At 36.1% G+C, this 14,247-nt stretch overlaps 1 protein-coding gene across 1 annotated transcript in view; it reads left to right on the forward strand.

The window, feature by feature from the left end:
- TTN (titin) overlaps positions 1-14,247 on the forward strand; it is a 307,241-nt gene that overhangs the window by 183,670 nt on the left and 109,324 nt on the right. Inside the window, exons 190-208 of the mRNA XM_087917042.1 lie at positions 865-918; positions 1,310-1,705; positions 2,057-2,332; positions 3,004-3,279; positions 3,401-3,540; positions 3,839-3,965; positions 4,113-4,376; positions 4,496-4,762; positions 4,913-5,176; positions 5,276-5,415; positions 5,540-5,666; positions 5,819-6,085; positions 6,190-6,456; positions 7,646-7,912; positions 8,091-8,230; positions 8,759-8,885; positions 10,033-10,175; positions 12,497-12,620; positions 13,191-13,457. Of these exons, the coding sequence (XP_087773168.1) occupies positions 865-918; positions 1,310-1,705; positions 2,057-2,332; positions 3,004-3,279; positions 3,401-3,540; positions 3,839-3,965; positions 4,113-4,376; positions 4,496-4,762; positions 4,913-5,176; positions 5,276-5,415; positions 5,540-5,666; positions 5,819-6,085; positions 6,190-6,456; positions 7,646-7,912; positions 8,091-8,230; positions 8,759-8,885; positions 10,033-10,175; positions 12,497-12,620; positions 13,191-13,457 (3,933 nt within the window). The remainder of the gene's footprint in view (positions 1-864; positions 919-1,309; positions 1,706-2,056; positions 2,333-3,003; positions 3,280-3,400; positions 3,541-3,838; positions 3,966-4,112; positions 4,377-4,495; positions 4,763-4,912; positions 5,177-5,275; positions 5,416-5,539; positions 5,667-5,818; positions 6,086-6,189; positions 6,457-7,645; positions 7,913-8,090; positions 8,231-8,758; positions 8,886-10,032; positions 10,176-12,496; positions 12,621-13,190; positions 13,458-14,247) is intronic.

The raw sequence follows: 14,247 nt of genomic DNA on the forward strand, positions 1-14,247 counted from the left end.
GCATGCAAGCGTGCACTCACTCCATTTAACTGAAAGACAGGAACAGGTGCATGCTGCTTGCACAAATAGAGATGCGTGCATGCACATGCCGGCCACTCATATGAAACAGTCCCCTCTCCATCCCCCACCAGTCCACAAATCTGGAAATGTTGGGGAACTCTGGTATATAGTACATATACCCACCCCCACATCCACCCACCCACCCCCCCACCCACCCCCACACACACCCACACACCCACGTTCATTTTTCTCTCAGCAAACCTCAGCCAATTAAAGAAATTTTGGAATGCTTCTGTTTTGTTTTTCATTAAATAGCAGAAACCATATTGTGAGTAATGATCCATTATACTCAAAACATATACTCCATTATACTCAACACATTCATATATACATACATAGATATATACATACATGCATACATACATACATACATATATTTATTCCCAGAGAAATGCACTTGGGTCTAAATTAATGTCAAGGAGAATTCATTTTTATTTTTCTCCATTCAGGCATAATTGGATAGCATTACATAATGAGCTTTTTTAAAACATAAACAACATAGTCCTTTCACTGCCTGCTTTTAATATTCCATGAGGCCCAGAAAAATGTGGGTGACAGTCCAACCCACATATAAATTGGCTGAAACAGAAACATCTGTCCAAAACTAGTTTTTCATTATTTATCAGAAACATCCAAATAGTTTATTTTATTTTAAACAAATTATAAAAATAAGATCAATTTATAAAGGCACCCGCTGAATAATCATAATGATACTGTTTTTTAAAAAAAAATACTATTTTTTTTTAAAGAATATATTTTAAACATTACTTCGTTTATAATCCTACGTTTGGTATTTTATGCCAGAGCCCAAAATTACACCAAAGGAGGAAGCTGCCAAGGGTAGAAGTCCTATTAAAGGTAAGAAAGAGATAAAATTCCAATCTTTTTCTTGAAAAAAAAAAAAAACACCGTCTAGTTGATTAGAAAAATACGTGTTTCATGTATATTGCTTATGTTTATTACTTTGGTTTCATTATTGATGAAATGTGTTGTATTACATATATATCTATATCTATATCTATATCTATCGATCTATCTATCTATCTATCTATATTAATTCTTAATAAAGTTTATTTTTAAAATAAAAAAAATGAAAATGTTTTCTTCTCTGTATTATTTCTACCTGCCCTGCTGAGCTTTACCAAATTTGATAACTGAGCAGCTAGCTTCAGCTGCATAGATATACGAGAACAGAATTCATGCCAATGGATTGTAAGTTCTATGTTTCTTTTACTTCTCTGATTTGCAGCTAAAAAGACACCTTCACCCCTTGATGCAGAAAGGAGGAAATTAAGGCCAGGAAGTGGCGGAGACAAGCCACCTGAAGAGCCGCCCTTCACATACCAACTGAAGGCTGTTCCACTCAAGTTTGTGACAGAGATGAAAGATATTGTGCTGACAGAAGCAGAGTCCATTGGCTCTTCAGCCATCTTTGAATGCCTCATCTCTCCATCTACTGCTGTCACTTCATGGATGAAGGATGGCTGCAACATCCGGGAAAGCCCCAAGCATAGGTTCCTGTCTGATGGCAAAGACCGCAAGCTCCATATTATTGACGTTCAGCTTTCAGATGCTGGGGAGTACACTTGTGTCCTAAAGCTGGGAAATAAAGAAAAGACATCAACAGCTAAACTTATTGTTGAAGGTAATTCTTGGTGCCATCTTATACCCTTTATATCCTACCTTTTCATTTGTTGAATGTTCAAGACAGCTGGCAATTTTGGATAAAGTGCAGAAATGGAAATTAACATATAATGAGAATTAAAACCAGCAGTATTGTAATCATTAACATTTAAAATCAAGTTTAAAGATGATGGTGGCTTAAATACTCTTATAAAAATACTAAGGTGGGGAATAAGCATAGCTTGACAGATGCATATCCAAAACCATGTGAGGAGTTCTGTACACAAACACATCTGATTAAATGACTGTTTTGTACATTATGCAAATAAAAAATATATACGCAAATAACAACCTGCTTTTTCCTCTTCCCCAGAACTGCCAGTGCGCTTTGTGAAGACCCTGGAGGAGGAATATACTGTTATCAAAGGGCAACCTTTTTATTTAACCTGTGAACTGAACAAAGAGAGAGATGTAGTATGGAGGAAAGATGGAAAAATTGTCTTAGACAAACCTGGGAAATTTGCTCTAGGTATCATTGGCCTCCAACGAGCCGTTACAATCATGGACGCTGATGACAATGATGGTGGAGAGTACACTGTAACTGTTGCAGATACTGATCTCAGTTGTAAAGCAACCGTTAAAGTTGTTGGTAAGTTAAAGTTTATTTATTAATAATAAACCCTGGCTGTTTTTCTTAAGAAAGAGAAATGTTGAGTAAGTAAGAGGAGATAAAGAAACATAGCTTGTTTTTTCTAACCAGTGCTATCAGTCCTGGGATTCTTTTCCCTCTTAAGTGTGAGAAATTGCACCGGGGTCAACACAGAATAATATTCTCTTGAGAAGCATCAGCATTAGAAGTGGGCCCAGTAAATCCTTCAAAGACACAGAGCTCTGATAGATCGATCAAATGAATCTGATAGTAAATAATTGCTTTGCAGTTACAGGCAACTAGACAGATAAAAAGAATAAACTAATAATGCCATAGTTTGCAGCTCCATTAAGTTCAAAGGGAACTGCAACCTAATTACTGAAGTCCTTGCATAAGTCCTGTTAAACACAGTAGCTCTCCTTCTCCCTTCTGATATATTGCATAACAAGAAGCCCAAATGTCAGAAGGAGCAAGTAAAAGTGTGAGAAGAAACAAGAGAGAAAAGAAAATCTTTTGAAATGCTTAAGAAAAGCCTAAAAACAGAAGACAGATTGCTATCATTAAACTTTGTGTTTAGTGAACAGTTACCTAGGAGATAAAATTTAAATAATGTTTAAAATACCAATAAATACTAAGATAGAAACACACGTATTATGTGTGCTCTTGTGCAGAAATGATAAAAGACTGGCTAGTGAAGCCCATCCGAGATCAACATGTGAAACCAAAAGGCACTGCAACATTTAGTTGTGATGTTGTTAAAGATACTCCAAATATTAAATGGTACAAAGGCGAAGAAGAAATTCCTCTTGAACCCAATGACAAAACTGAAATTGTAAAAGATGGCCCTCATATCTACCTCAAAATTAAGAATTGCACACCAGACGATGTCGGAGAATATGCAATTGAAGTTGAAGGTCGCAGATATTCAGCAAAACTGATCTTAGGTGGTAAGTGTAAAACTGTATTAGTACAGCATGTTTGGCAGTGATTCTATCCTACACATTAAGAATAAAGATTGAAGCTCTCCAGACTGTGAACAGGTTTTTCTAATTGCATTATGTGTTACAGAACGTGAAGTTCAACTGCTAAAACCCCTTGAAGATGTTACTGTTTATGAGAAAGAAACGGCAAATTTTGATACAGAGATTTCTGAAGAAGATATCCCTGGGGAATGGAAGCTGAAGGGAGAAGTCCTCCGACCATCCCCTGTAAGGATACGTATTTAAGAATTCATTAATTTGTTACAATTATGTAGTTGGTGGTCTGCAGTTATTGTGCTGCATAGTGTGATAGCGCAAGAAGTGTATGTGCTAAGGTTTACAATTAATAGTAACTAATAGAAGCTCAAGACAAGGAAAGGTAAATCTATGGATAGAAAATAATAAATACACCTTGGTCCAAGGCCATATAATTCTGTAATGGGTTTTGTTATCACAAAGATATTATAAGAGTATTTTTTTAAAAAACAATCAGTATCCTTATCTATAAATATTTATATTCTTTCAGACTTGTGAGATCAAAGCTGAAGGAGGAAAACGCTTCTTAACCCTACATAAAGTCAAATTAGATCAGGCTGGAGAAGTTCTCTACCAGGCTTTGAATGCAGTTACTGCAGCCATCCTAACAGTAAAGGGTAAGGGTTTTTTTTATTAAAATTCTTGATGTGTTAATTCAAGTATTAATAAGAGTCACTTTGTAGCGGGATGGGTGGCAAATAAATTTAATAAATAAGTAAATGTCACATTGTATATTGATGGAATTTTATTTTAATTATTCACAGAGATTGAGCTGGATTTCGCTGTGCCTCTGAAAGATGTGACTGTGCCAGAGAAACGGCAAGCAAGGTTTGAATGTGTGCTAACCAGGGAAGCCAATGTCATATGGACCAAAGGCAGTGACATCATCAAAGTTGGTGACAAATTTGACATAATTGTAGATGGAAAGAAGCATATTCTAGTTATCAATGATTCTCAGTTTGATGATGAAGGAGAGTACACTGCTGAAGTTGAAGGGAAGAAGACCACCGCAAGACTGTTTGTAGAAGGCAAGTTGATTACTTTGAAAGATTCAGGAATAAACCCTAAAAGAAGGACCAGTCATTTAAAGCTACTGCTGGATATGGCCATATAGCATTTACTTTCATTACCATTTACTTCTTTTCAGGTGTTAGGCTAAAATTCATCACTCCCCTCAAAGATCAGACAGTGAAGGAAGGAGAGACCGCTTACTTTGACTTTGAACTTTCTCATGAAAATATGCCTGTAACCTGGTATAAAAATGATAAAAAACTTCATAACAGTAGAACAGTTCGAATCTCTGCAGAAGGGAAGAATCACAAACTGGAAATAAGTGAAGTGACACTGGATGATATCTCTGAAATCAAAGCTGTAGTAAAGGATTTGCACTCTCAAGCAGCTCTAAAAGTCTTAGGTAATATTCTGTGTTGTCACATGTTGTCAAGTACAATCTCTGTGTATTTTAATATATATGTATTTAATTGTTTATGGTTTTATGTATTCACTGTTAACAACTAACTTCTTCAAACAAATGACGACTTCATACCCAACCCATATCTTATAGAGGCGGATCCATATTTCACGGTGAAATTGCAAGACTATACCGCTATTGAGAAAGACGATGTCATTTTGGAATGTGAACTTAGTAAAGATGTGCCAGTGAAGTGGTATAAAGATGGTGAGGAATTGGTAGCTTCCAAGAGAATCTCCATAAAGACAGACGGCAAGCGCCGCATATTGAAAATTAAGAAGGTGTCAGATGCTGATAAAGGAAATTACACATGTGATTGTGGAACTGACAAGACAAATTGTGAACTGAAGGTTGAGCGTAAGTGATTGCCCTCCTATACGTAGATCCTCTTTTGAACTTTTTACATTTACTGATCCAAGCAGGGAATCTTAAGATATGTGTATATGTATATTGCAGCTCGAATGATAAACATAGAGCGTCCATTATATGGCGTAGAGGTGTTCATTGGCGAAACAGCACGATTTGAGATTGAAATCTCTGAGCCTGATGTTCCTGCAGTTTGGAAGTTAAAGGGAGAAATTTTAACAGCTTCACCTGTAAGTCTTTTTCAACAGCAGCGAGAATAGCGTAACATTTTTACTTAAAAAAATTCTTTTTTAAAATTAAAGACAATTAGGTATCAGGACAACATTTCTCTTCTTTCCCCCCAATAAAAATCAGGATTGTGAAATGATTCAAGATGGCAAAAAACACATCCTCATTCTTCACAACTGCAAGTTGGATATGACAGGAGAGGTGTCTTTCCAGGCTGCCAATTGTAAAAGTGCTGCCAATCTGAAAGTGAAAGGTAGGCTCCATAAGACATCAATTTTAAGCCCACCTTGCAAATCTTTCTTATCACTCTTCATCAATGTTATTGTTGTTTATTAAATCCATAACCTGCATAACCGATATTAAAAAAATATTCCTAACACTCTTCATTACCTGGTTTAATTTCAGAGCGGCCTCTCCTCTTTATAACTCCTCTCAGTGACGTCAAAGTCTTTGAAAAGGATGAAGCTAAGTTTGAATGTGAGGTCTCTAGGGAACCAAAGACTTTCCGATGGTTGAAAGGAACCCAGGAAATCCCAGAAGATGACAAGTTTGAAATCAAATCTGAAGGAACAAGGCATGCTCTTATTATTAAGAGTGTAGCTTTTGAGGATGAAGCAAAATACATGTTTGAAGCTGAAGACAAGCGAACAAGTGCTAAACTGATCATTGAAGGTTTGTTTCTCACAACGATTCTGCGATTTCTGTGTGGGTTTTTTAATACTTGAATAGCTTCATGCATTTGGAATCTAACTTAATGAGGTGCTTTTATGGTTTAGGCATTCGTCTTAAATTCATTACCCCGCTCAAAGACGTAACAGCAAAGGAGCGTGAGAGTGCAGAATTCACTGTTGAGCTTTCTCATGACAACATTCCTGTCATCTGGTATAAAAATGACAAACGACTCCATACATCCAAGGTTGTTTCGATGAAAGATGATGGCAAATTTCACACGCTCACATTTAAAGATCTAACTGTTGATGACACATCTCAGATCAGAGTGGAAGCTATGGACAAATCAAGTGAAGCTAAACTTACAGTTCTTGGTATGTGTGACCTGACTTTGGTTTGCCTAATGGATCTTTTTAGAGATAATTTCTTCCAAATATATGTAAGTTTAGCCCTAGGAAGACTGCCAATTTGCATGAAGCACCTTTAGATCTTCTCAGAAAGTCTTGCTCCAGACTTTTAAAAGGCTACATTTGGGTGGGGAGCTCTCTCTTTCTCTGTTGTCTTTTTGTTGTCAAAGTGTTTCCTCTTTCAGAAAATTTTTATAGATTTAGTACCCCTAATAGTTGCACTCTGTTATTTGGTTCTGGTGTGTTGCTTATTTTTTATATTTTATTTCTTCATTTTGTTATTTTGCTGAGTAGTTGTATGCTAATTTGTAACTGCTATTTGTCTCTAATTTGTAAACTGTTATGACATTTTATAAGACAACTTCATTAGCTAAATAAACCTACAGGAGATAGTCTGTTTAACTGTTCAGTGTCTTTATTAGAAGACTAAAGTGACTCGTAAACTCTGTAGACAAGCTCTCTTTTCAACTCTGTATACAAAACACCAAATCTTAGAGACCATTCCTGTTTATTAAAAAGTGTCTTGCTCATTGTGCAGCATACTGAGGGACTTGTTTAGATAAGGTACTTTCCAATGCTCTTATTTGCTGAGATCTTTTTTTTAATTCTCCTTTTTATTACTGTCCTTTGGATCCAAGAGTAAGAAAATAAACTTTAGTCATGAGACCCAGAAATTAATGTTTAGTAAGCAAAATAGCTTTTATGTTTCTGCTTTTTTATTTTATTCTGACATTCTATTTGGCTATTGTGAACGTTTGGCTATTGTGCCATCTTAGTTTGTAATTAACCAACTTTAAAGTACTATGAAGATGAAGAATATAGATTTTTAAATTAAACATAAAAATAGCTGTGGAGCACCTTGATATATATTTCTACATTTTATTTCCTTTAAAAAAGTCAGCCATTTCTTTTCCAGAATAATTGGGAACTTGTTATTGCTGTTCATTCCAATTTTTTAAAGTTTTGTCAATATGTTGGAAAAAGAAACAAAAAAAACCTCACACACCTTTAAAGCATGCAACATTTAAAACATCTCCATTAAAGGTGGAAGAACCCATAAAGAAAGGAAAACATTTAAACTCCTGTTGGTAAGCATCTGTAGCTTTTGAACTTATTAATAATATTGATAACGTGATACATTTACTTCAACTTGCAGAGGGTGATCCTTACTTTACTGGGAAGCTTCAAGATTACACTGCAGTGGAAAAAGATGAGGTCATCTTACAGTGCGAAATTAGCAAAGCAAGTGCTCCAGTAAAATGGTTTAAAGATGGACAAGAAATAACTCCCTCTAAGAATGTGATTATTAAAGCTGATGGCAAAAAGAGAATGCTTATCCTCAAAAAGGCACTGAAAAAAGATATTGGTCAATACACCTGTGACTGTGGTACTGACCAGACATCTGCCAAACTCAACATAGAAGGCAAGTCCTTTTAATACTGTGGTGTATTAAAATCTATTATTAAATACCTTAAAAATCCTGCAATTGAAAAAATAGGATATGGAACTTCAACCAACAGCTGCTTTTTCAATCCTTCAACTATAAAACACAGCTGCCTTATGATGACTGACCGTATTGGGTGTCTTTTTTTTTCTTTCAGACCGTGATATATCTCTTGTGCGTCCTCTATATAGCGTGGAAATATTTGAGACAGAGACAGCTCGTTTTGAAACTGAAATCTCCGAGGAAGATATTCATGCAAACTGGAAACTCAAAGGAGAATCTTTGACTCAGTCAGCTGTAAGCAATGCTTCTCTTTGATCTGATATAGTAGACCACACTGATGAGTAATCATGATTCTTGGTGTAATGCATAACTGTTGGCTAAATATTGAATAAGATTCAACATGTTGTGTTCTACAGTTTATGGGTAGAAAAGTGGTTAACCTCTGCTTGATGTTCCCTTTATTCATGGAAACCCATTTTAATAGAATTATGACTATCTAGAAAGTCTCTCTCTCCCCCCCCTTCCTCTCTCCCTCCCTCCCACTCTCTCTCCCTCCCTCCCTCTCTCTTGTAAGGGCAGGAGAAGAGAGGAAAATATTTGATGTATTTCTTTTAATTCATATAACATTTTACAAAATGCAGTGGGATTAAGATATTGTAAATCTACATACTTTTGATCCTCAGCAAGGAAAAACAATTTCCATCTGAGATTTTAAATACAGATGTTGATGAAAAGAATGCACATGAGCATTAATTTAAAAAAAAGATATTTTGAAAACTGCCATTATTAAAACAAGTCATAAATTTCATTTTTCTTTGGAAGGATTGTGAGATTAAGGAAGAAGGCAAAAGGCACTGTGTTGTACTCTACAATGTACGCTTGAACCAGGCTGGTGGTGTAGACTTCCAAGCAGCCAATGTCAAATCAAGTGCTCATCTTCGTGTGAAACGTAAGGCTCTTCCAAAACTATTTCAAAAAGGAAATATATTTGTTTTTAATTTGTCCTGTGCATTTCCTTAGTCTTATGAATGGGAATCAATCAGATAAGGACGGACAGGTGGGGTCTTCAGGCATGATTAAGACATTCTGACATATTGAAGTAGTCCAGCATCTTATCACTACTATAGCAGTACCGATAGACCTTGACTTAGAACCATTCATTTAGTGACTGTCCAAAATTACAATTGCACTGAAAAAAAGTTATTTATTACTGTTTTTCACACTTACAACCACTGAGGCATCCCCATGGTCACATAATCAAAATTCGGACACTTGGCAACCGGCATGTATTTATGATGTTACAGCATCCCGGGGTCATGTCATCACTTTTTGTGACCTTCTGACAAGCAAAGTTAATGAGGAAGTCAGATTAACTTAACCACCATGTTACTTACTTACTAACTGCAGTGATTCCCTTAACAATTGCGGCATGAAAAGTTGTAAAATGAGGCTAAATTCACTTAACAACAACTAAGCAACAGAAAGTTTGGGCGTCATTGAGGTTCTAAGTCGAGGACAGCCTATATTCAGTTAGTTACTTCAGTATAATACTTCTAATTCAGTTCACTTTTCTTGTTTTATACATATAAGCTTTTAACCCTAACAATTAATTGGATTAATTAGAGCTTCTCCAATCAGTTGCTTCATATTATCAATGGATATAAATGAATTGTTTACTAATAGCTATCTTCTCTGAGTTTGAATTTGGGTTTTAAGATTGGAGAGATAACACAACAATTTGTAGAAATTGCTAGATGATTGATTAACAGGATAACTCTGTATAGTTGGAAACCACTTCTTTCTATAGCCAATAGAAAAGTGTTTCTATTTTGGATGGCTCTCTCCTTATCTTAGCAAGAGGCATGTAGGACTTGGCAAGGGCATAGATGCAAAGTAACTTTCTAACTGATCTGTTCTTTGAAAAGCCACCAGCTCTGTGAGTACAGAATCTCCAGAGATCAGCCCTTCCCTTGATCTAGTTAATTTAATCAGCTTGGTTTGATTATACTCCCTCTCTGTCTTGGGAAAAGTCTCTATGGCAGTTAAATAAAGGGTGAAAGTGATCAATTTGAAGATGATTTCTTCTTTTCTTCAAGCACGTATCATTGGCCTGGTGAGACCACTTAAAGATGTTACTGTGACGGCTGGTGAAACGGCAACGTTTGAGTGTGAACTCTCCTATGAAGGAATTGTAGTGGAATGGTTCCTGAAGGGGGAGAAATTGGAACCCAGTGACAAGGTACAGTACCAGATCTTTCCTTCAACATGTCTTCCTGACATTTCCCATTGTTTTCCCACTTTCTAACCTCCCTCCTTGTCTTGTTCATCTTTTCACCCTAATTAGCAGGCTTCCAAGTCCTAACAAGCTACAGTCTGACAACACTTAGCTGAGATACACAGTCCCAGTTAACACAATGGGGATTTCTTCTGGCTAGATGTGTATTGGATGGCCTTGCAAGGGGCTATTCTGAACTATTAATTAATTAATGTTAATGTACAGGGAGATGACTGATGTCACTGAATCTGGGTAAATGTTTTCACCGCTGATGTTGAGGAGCAATAAATATTCTGCAGTTATTTTATTTGTCTTTCCTTATCATTCATCCCCACTGAATCCAGACCTCATTTTTCTTAGAAGGGATGAAAGAGTTTGGGAAATTCCTATTTCAGGCGTTTCAGCCACACTTCCAGAGATATCACTCTAGACAGAGATCCTTGCTGAGCCTTTCCCACTTTCTATTTTTAACTCGTTGTTAAGTGTTTCTTTGCACCACTGAGATGTGAATTGTTTGGAATGTGGTTGGCTGACTATTTAAAGTACCTTTAGCATCAGTCTCTATATTATAAGAAATGGCCTGCCTAGGTTCTATTAAGTGAAATGTTTATTTCACGCTTGTTTTATTAGTTCATTCATTTATTAGTTCATCAATTGGAGTATTTATTAATAACAGGCTTATATAGAGATTATATTTCCCTCAAAGGAAAATATAAATTTGTTTGTTAAAATGAAGGCTTTATGGCTAGTTAAGCTTGAGAATTTAGCATAATATTTTCAAGCTCTTCAGAACTATAAGTTGTTCTCACATGGTAAGCTAAAAATTTATCAACTTATTAACTACCTAGATAATTCAATGTTCACTGTTTCCTAAGTATTTTAAAGATAATAAAGTATCTCGTAAAGTTATTTTGTCAGTTTTGCTACAGCCAGAGTTCTCTACAGATTAAAATAAAACTCAAACTGTAAATTCCAATAGAACACCATGAAGTCATGGCAAAACACAGCAATTGAATTAAATCAGAGATTATCATGACAGCAACAATAATAAATGATTCATTTAATTATTTTTCAATAAAAAGATTTGATGTGATTATTTCTTAATATTTAATATCACTTTGTTAGTTTTTTATTTCTAAATTATTCATTTCTGTCAGTTTAAGGGACTAGAAGAACATATATAGTATTTAAGTGCAGTTTTGCACAATCCAGCTAAAAGCATTACTTATGCAGAAACAAGATTTTGCACATATCTCACTTTGATGACAAACAATGGTACAAAGTGGATCCTGTACACTTTATTGTCATTGTACTGAACTTCTGAATTTGACCATATAGAACCCAAATGGCCAATTGTAGAGAATCCAAACAGCATCTGTTAAGAGAGACAGAGATGCAAGCTTTCCAGTTTCTTTTCCCCAGGAAAAAGATACTCTTGAAATGAGCTTGATTACAAGCACCAATCCTGAATACCTTGTTTAGTTGTCAAAAATACAAGTGTGGTTTGCCATTGCCATTGCCTTGCCTTCTTCAGAGACATTTTATTTTTCAAATTGTTTACCTAATCTACAGCTTTGGGTTCTCTTAATGGTCTCTCATTCAAGCTTTAATCAGGGGTGACTCTGTTTTTCTTTGGGAGAACAGATAAAGTGGTAGTAGCTGTCATCTGCTATGACCCCTTTTCTCGAATTATATCCCCAAAACTAATGTAGCTGTTTGTGCTCTAGAAGAAATACAGATAGAACAAGATATCAGTAAGATTAAATTACATACATACAGTATCTATGTCTGTTCAGAATTGGAGCTTCTGCACTGTTTCTCATTTTTTCCCTAATTTGGGGAAGACCTTCTTCTCTCTCTCAGTGCTGAAACTCACTGTCTGAATTATACACTACTATATCTGCCATCTACTGATGACAAAATAAATTGCACTGAAATTTAAAAAGTTGTTACAGAAGCAAACAGAGGTGGTAGAATCAATGCATATATAGTATGTGTTGGGGAAAGTAAAGAGTTCAATGTACATATATTATGTGCCTGTGTGTATAAGTACAGATAGCAATATAGAGATGGTTAAAATATATAAAATAAAACATTCCCAATGAATTTGAGTCCTACTATAACCACTTTTGAATTCAGTCCTTGATATGCCAGGCAAGAACTAGTGCCTTGAGTTGGGGGGAAAGTTATGCATCCCTATTCAGAAATATTAAGTGTGTATTAATTGAAGTTGCATGATAAATATTTAAGATAAGACCATAATCCAATATTTTCTTTTCCTTTAGGTTGTGCCCCGTGCTGATGGAAAAGTTCATACTCTTGTTCTCAGGGATGTGAAGCTAACAGATGCTGGAGAAATCACACTGACTGCCCAGGACTTCAAAACAAAAGCAAATCTTTTTGTAAAAGGTAAGCTTTGTAGAATGACAGGGTATGGTGCTGGATAATGCTGATGTAGATAAGAAAAAGTGTTTAGTTTAATTATTATGTTATAATCTAAAACAGGGATGTCAAACTCGCATCGTAATGGCAGCATCACATGATGTATATCGGGACTTTTTTTCCCCTTTGCTAAACCGGGCCGAGGTGGAGATAGCACATGACGCATCCAGCCCGCAGGCTGTGAGTTTGACACCCCTGACCTAAAATGCAAAGTAGAATAGTCACCATATTTTAGCTTTTAAAAGAAGATCAATGAGATAGCTCTGAAGTCTATGTGTGTATGTGTTGACTTCTAGTGATTGCCTAGACAAGTCTCTACAGTTTTCTTGGCAAGTTTTCAGAAATAGTTTGCCACTGCTTCCTGGGGCTAAGAAAGAGTAACTCACTTAAGGTCACCCAACAGACTTTGTGACTAAGGCAGACCTAGATCTCACAGTCTCCCAGGTGACTGGCCAGGTGACTTAATCATTACATTAAACTGTCTCCCTCTGTGCCAAATACACAAGATCTAAACAGCTGGTTTATTTTGTTCCTCAGAACCACCCGTGGAGTTTACTAAACCCCTTGAGGACCAAACCGTAGAGGAGGAAGCCACTGCAGAATTGGAATGTGAAATATCCAGGGAAAATGCACCTGTCAAATGGTTCAAGAATGGTCAAGAAATTCACAAAACAAAGAAATATGATATCATTGCCGATGGCAGAGTCAGGAAACTTATTATTCGTGACTGCACATTGGATGATGCTAAAACATACACCTGCGATGCTAAAGACTTCAAAACTTCTTGTTTCTTGAATGTTGAACGTAAGTCTGCTTGTACTTTCCTTACAAGAATTACAAGAGGCTTAGCTGTGTTGTTCTGTCATTTCTAATTCCTCATGACTCAATTAACAGTAGTTCTCTGGGACAGACAGCAATTTTTTTTCCTTTGGGATCTTGCCACATTGTGTAACCCTCTTGTCTTCTGCTGCCTCCTTTTCCATAGCCTTCAATTTTCCTAAGCTTCTCCAAAGGTTCTTGCTTCCATATTTTGTGCCTCAAATATTGATGTTTTAGTTTCATTGCTAGCATTTCCAGTAAATATTTTCATTTTTTTAAGTCTAATTAATTGAATTGCCACTCAACTCACCTAAGTGACTCTGGACAGCTCACAACAGTTTAAAACAATCAACCTATTAAAACTAGTTGAAAACACATATGGAAGTATCAGTTAGCATATTCAAACAAAAAATCCCTTCATGATCAGTGGCAAAACCCATTATTGTAACAAACTCAGGATGGCCATTGTAAGAGCTTCCCACCATTACCAGACACCACCCCCAGCACAAGAACAGAGCTCTGTCTTCAAGGCCTTCCTAAAGTCCAGAAGGATCAGGACCATTTAGTATTCAATGACTTGTTCTTGCAGGGCAAGTATTCACTGCAACTTCATTCAAAGGCTTAATTATACTATATCCCCCCAAAGTGGGTGTGTCTGTCTTATTATTATTATTGATAATCTATAGAGTAATATTGGAGATTTGTAACTGATACTCTGATGAAACAAAGTCATCTACCCAAAGAGCATGCAGAGTTTATCCTACATTTTAATATG

The sequence above is a fragment of the Pseudonaja textilis genome, chromosome 1 (assembly GCF_049901715.1).
Source record: "Pseudonaja textilis isolate UNSWEBS1 chromosome 1, rPseTex1.2, whole genome shotgun sequence".
NCBI lineage: Eukaryota > Metazoa > Chordata > Lepidosauria > Squamata > Elapidae > Pseudonaja > Pseudonaja textilis.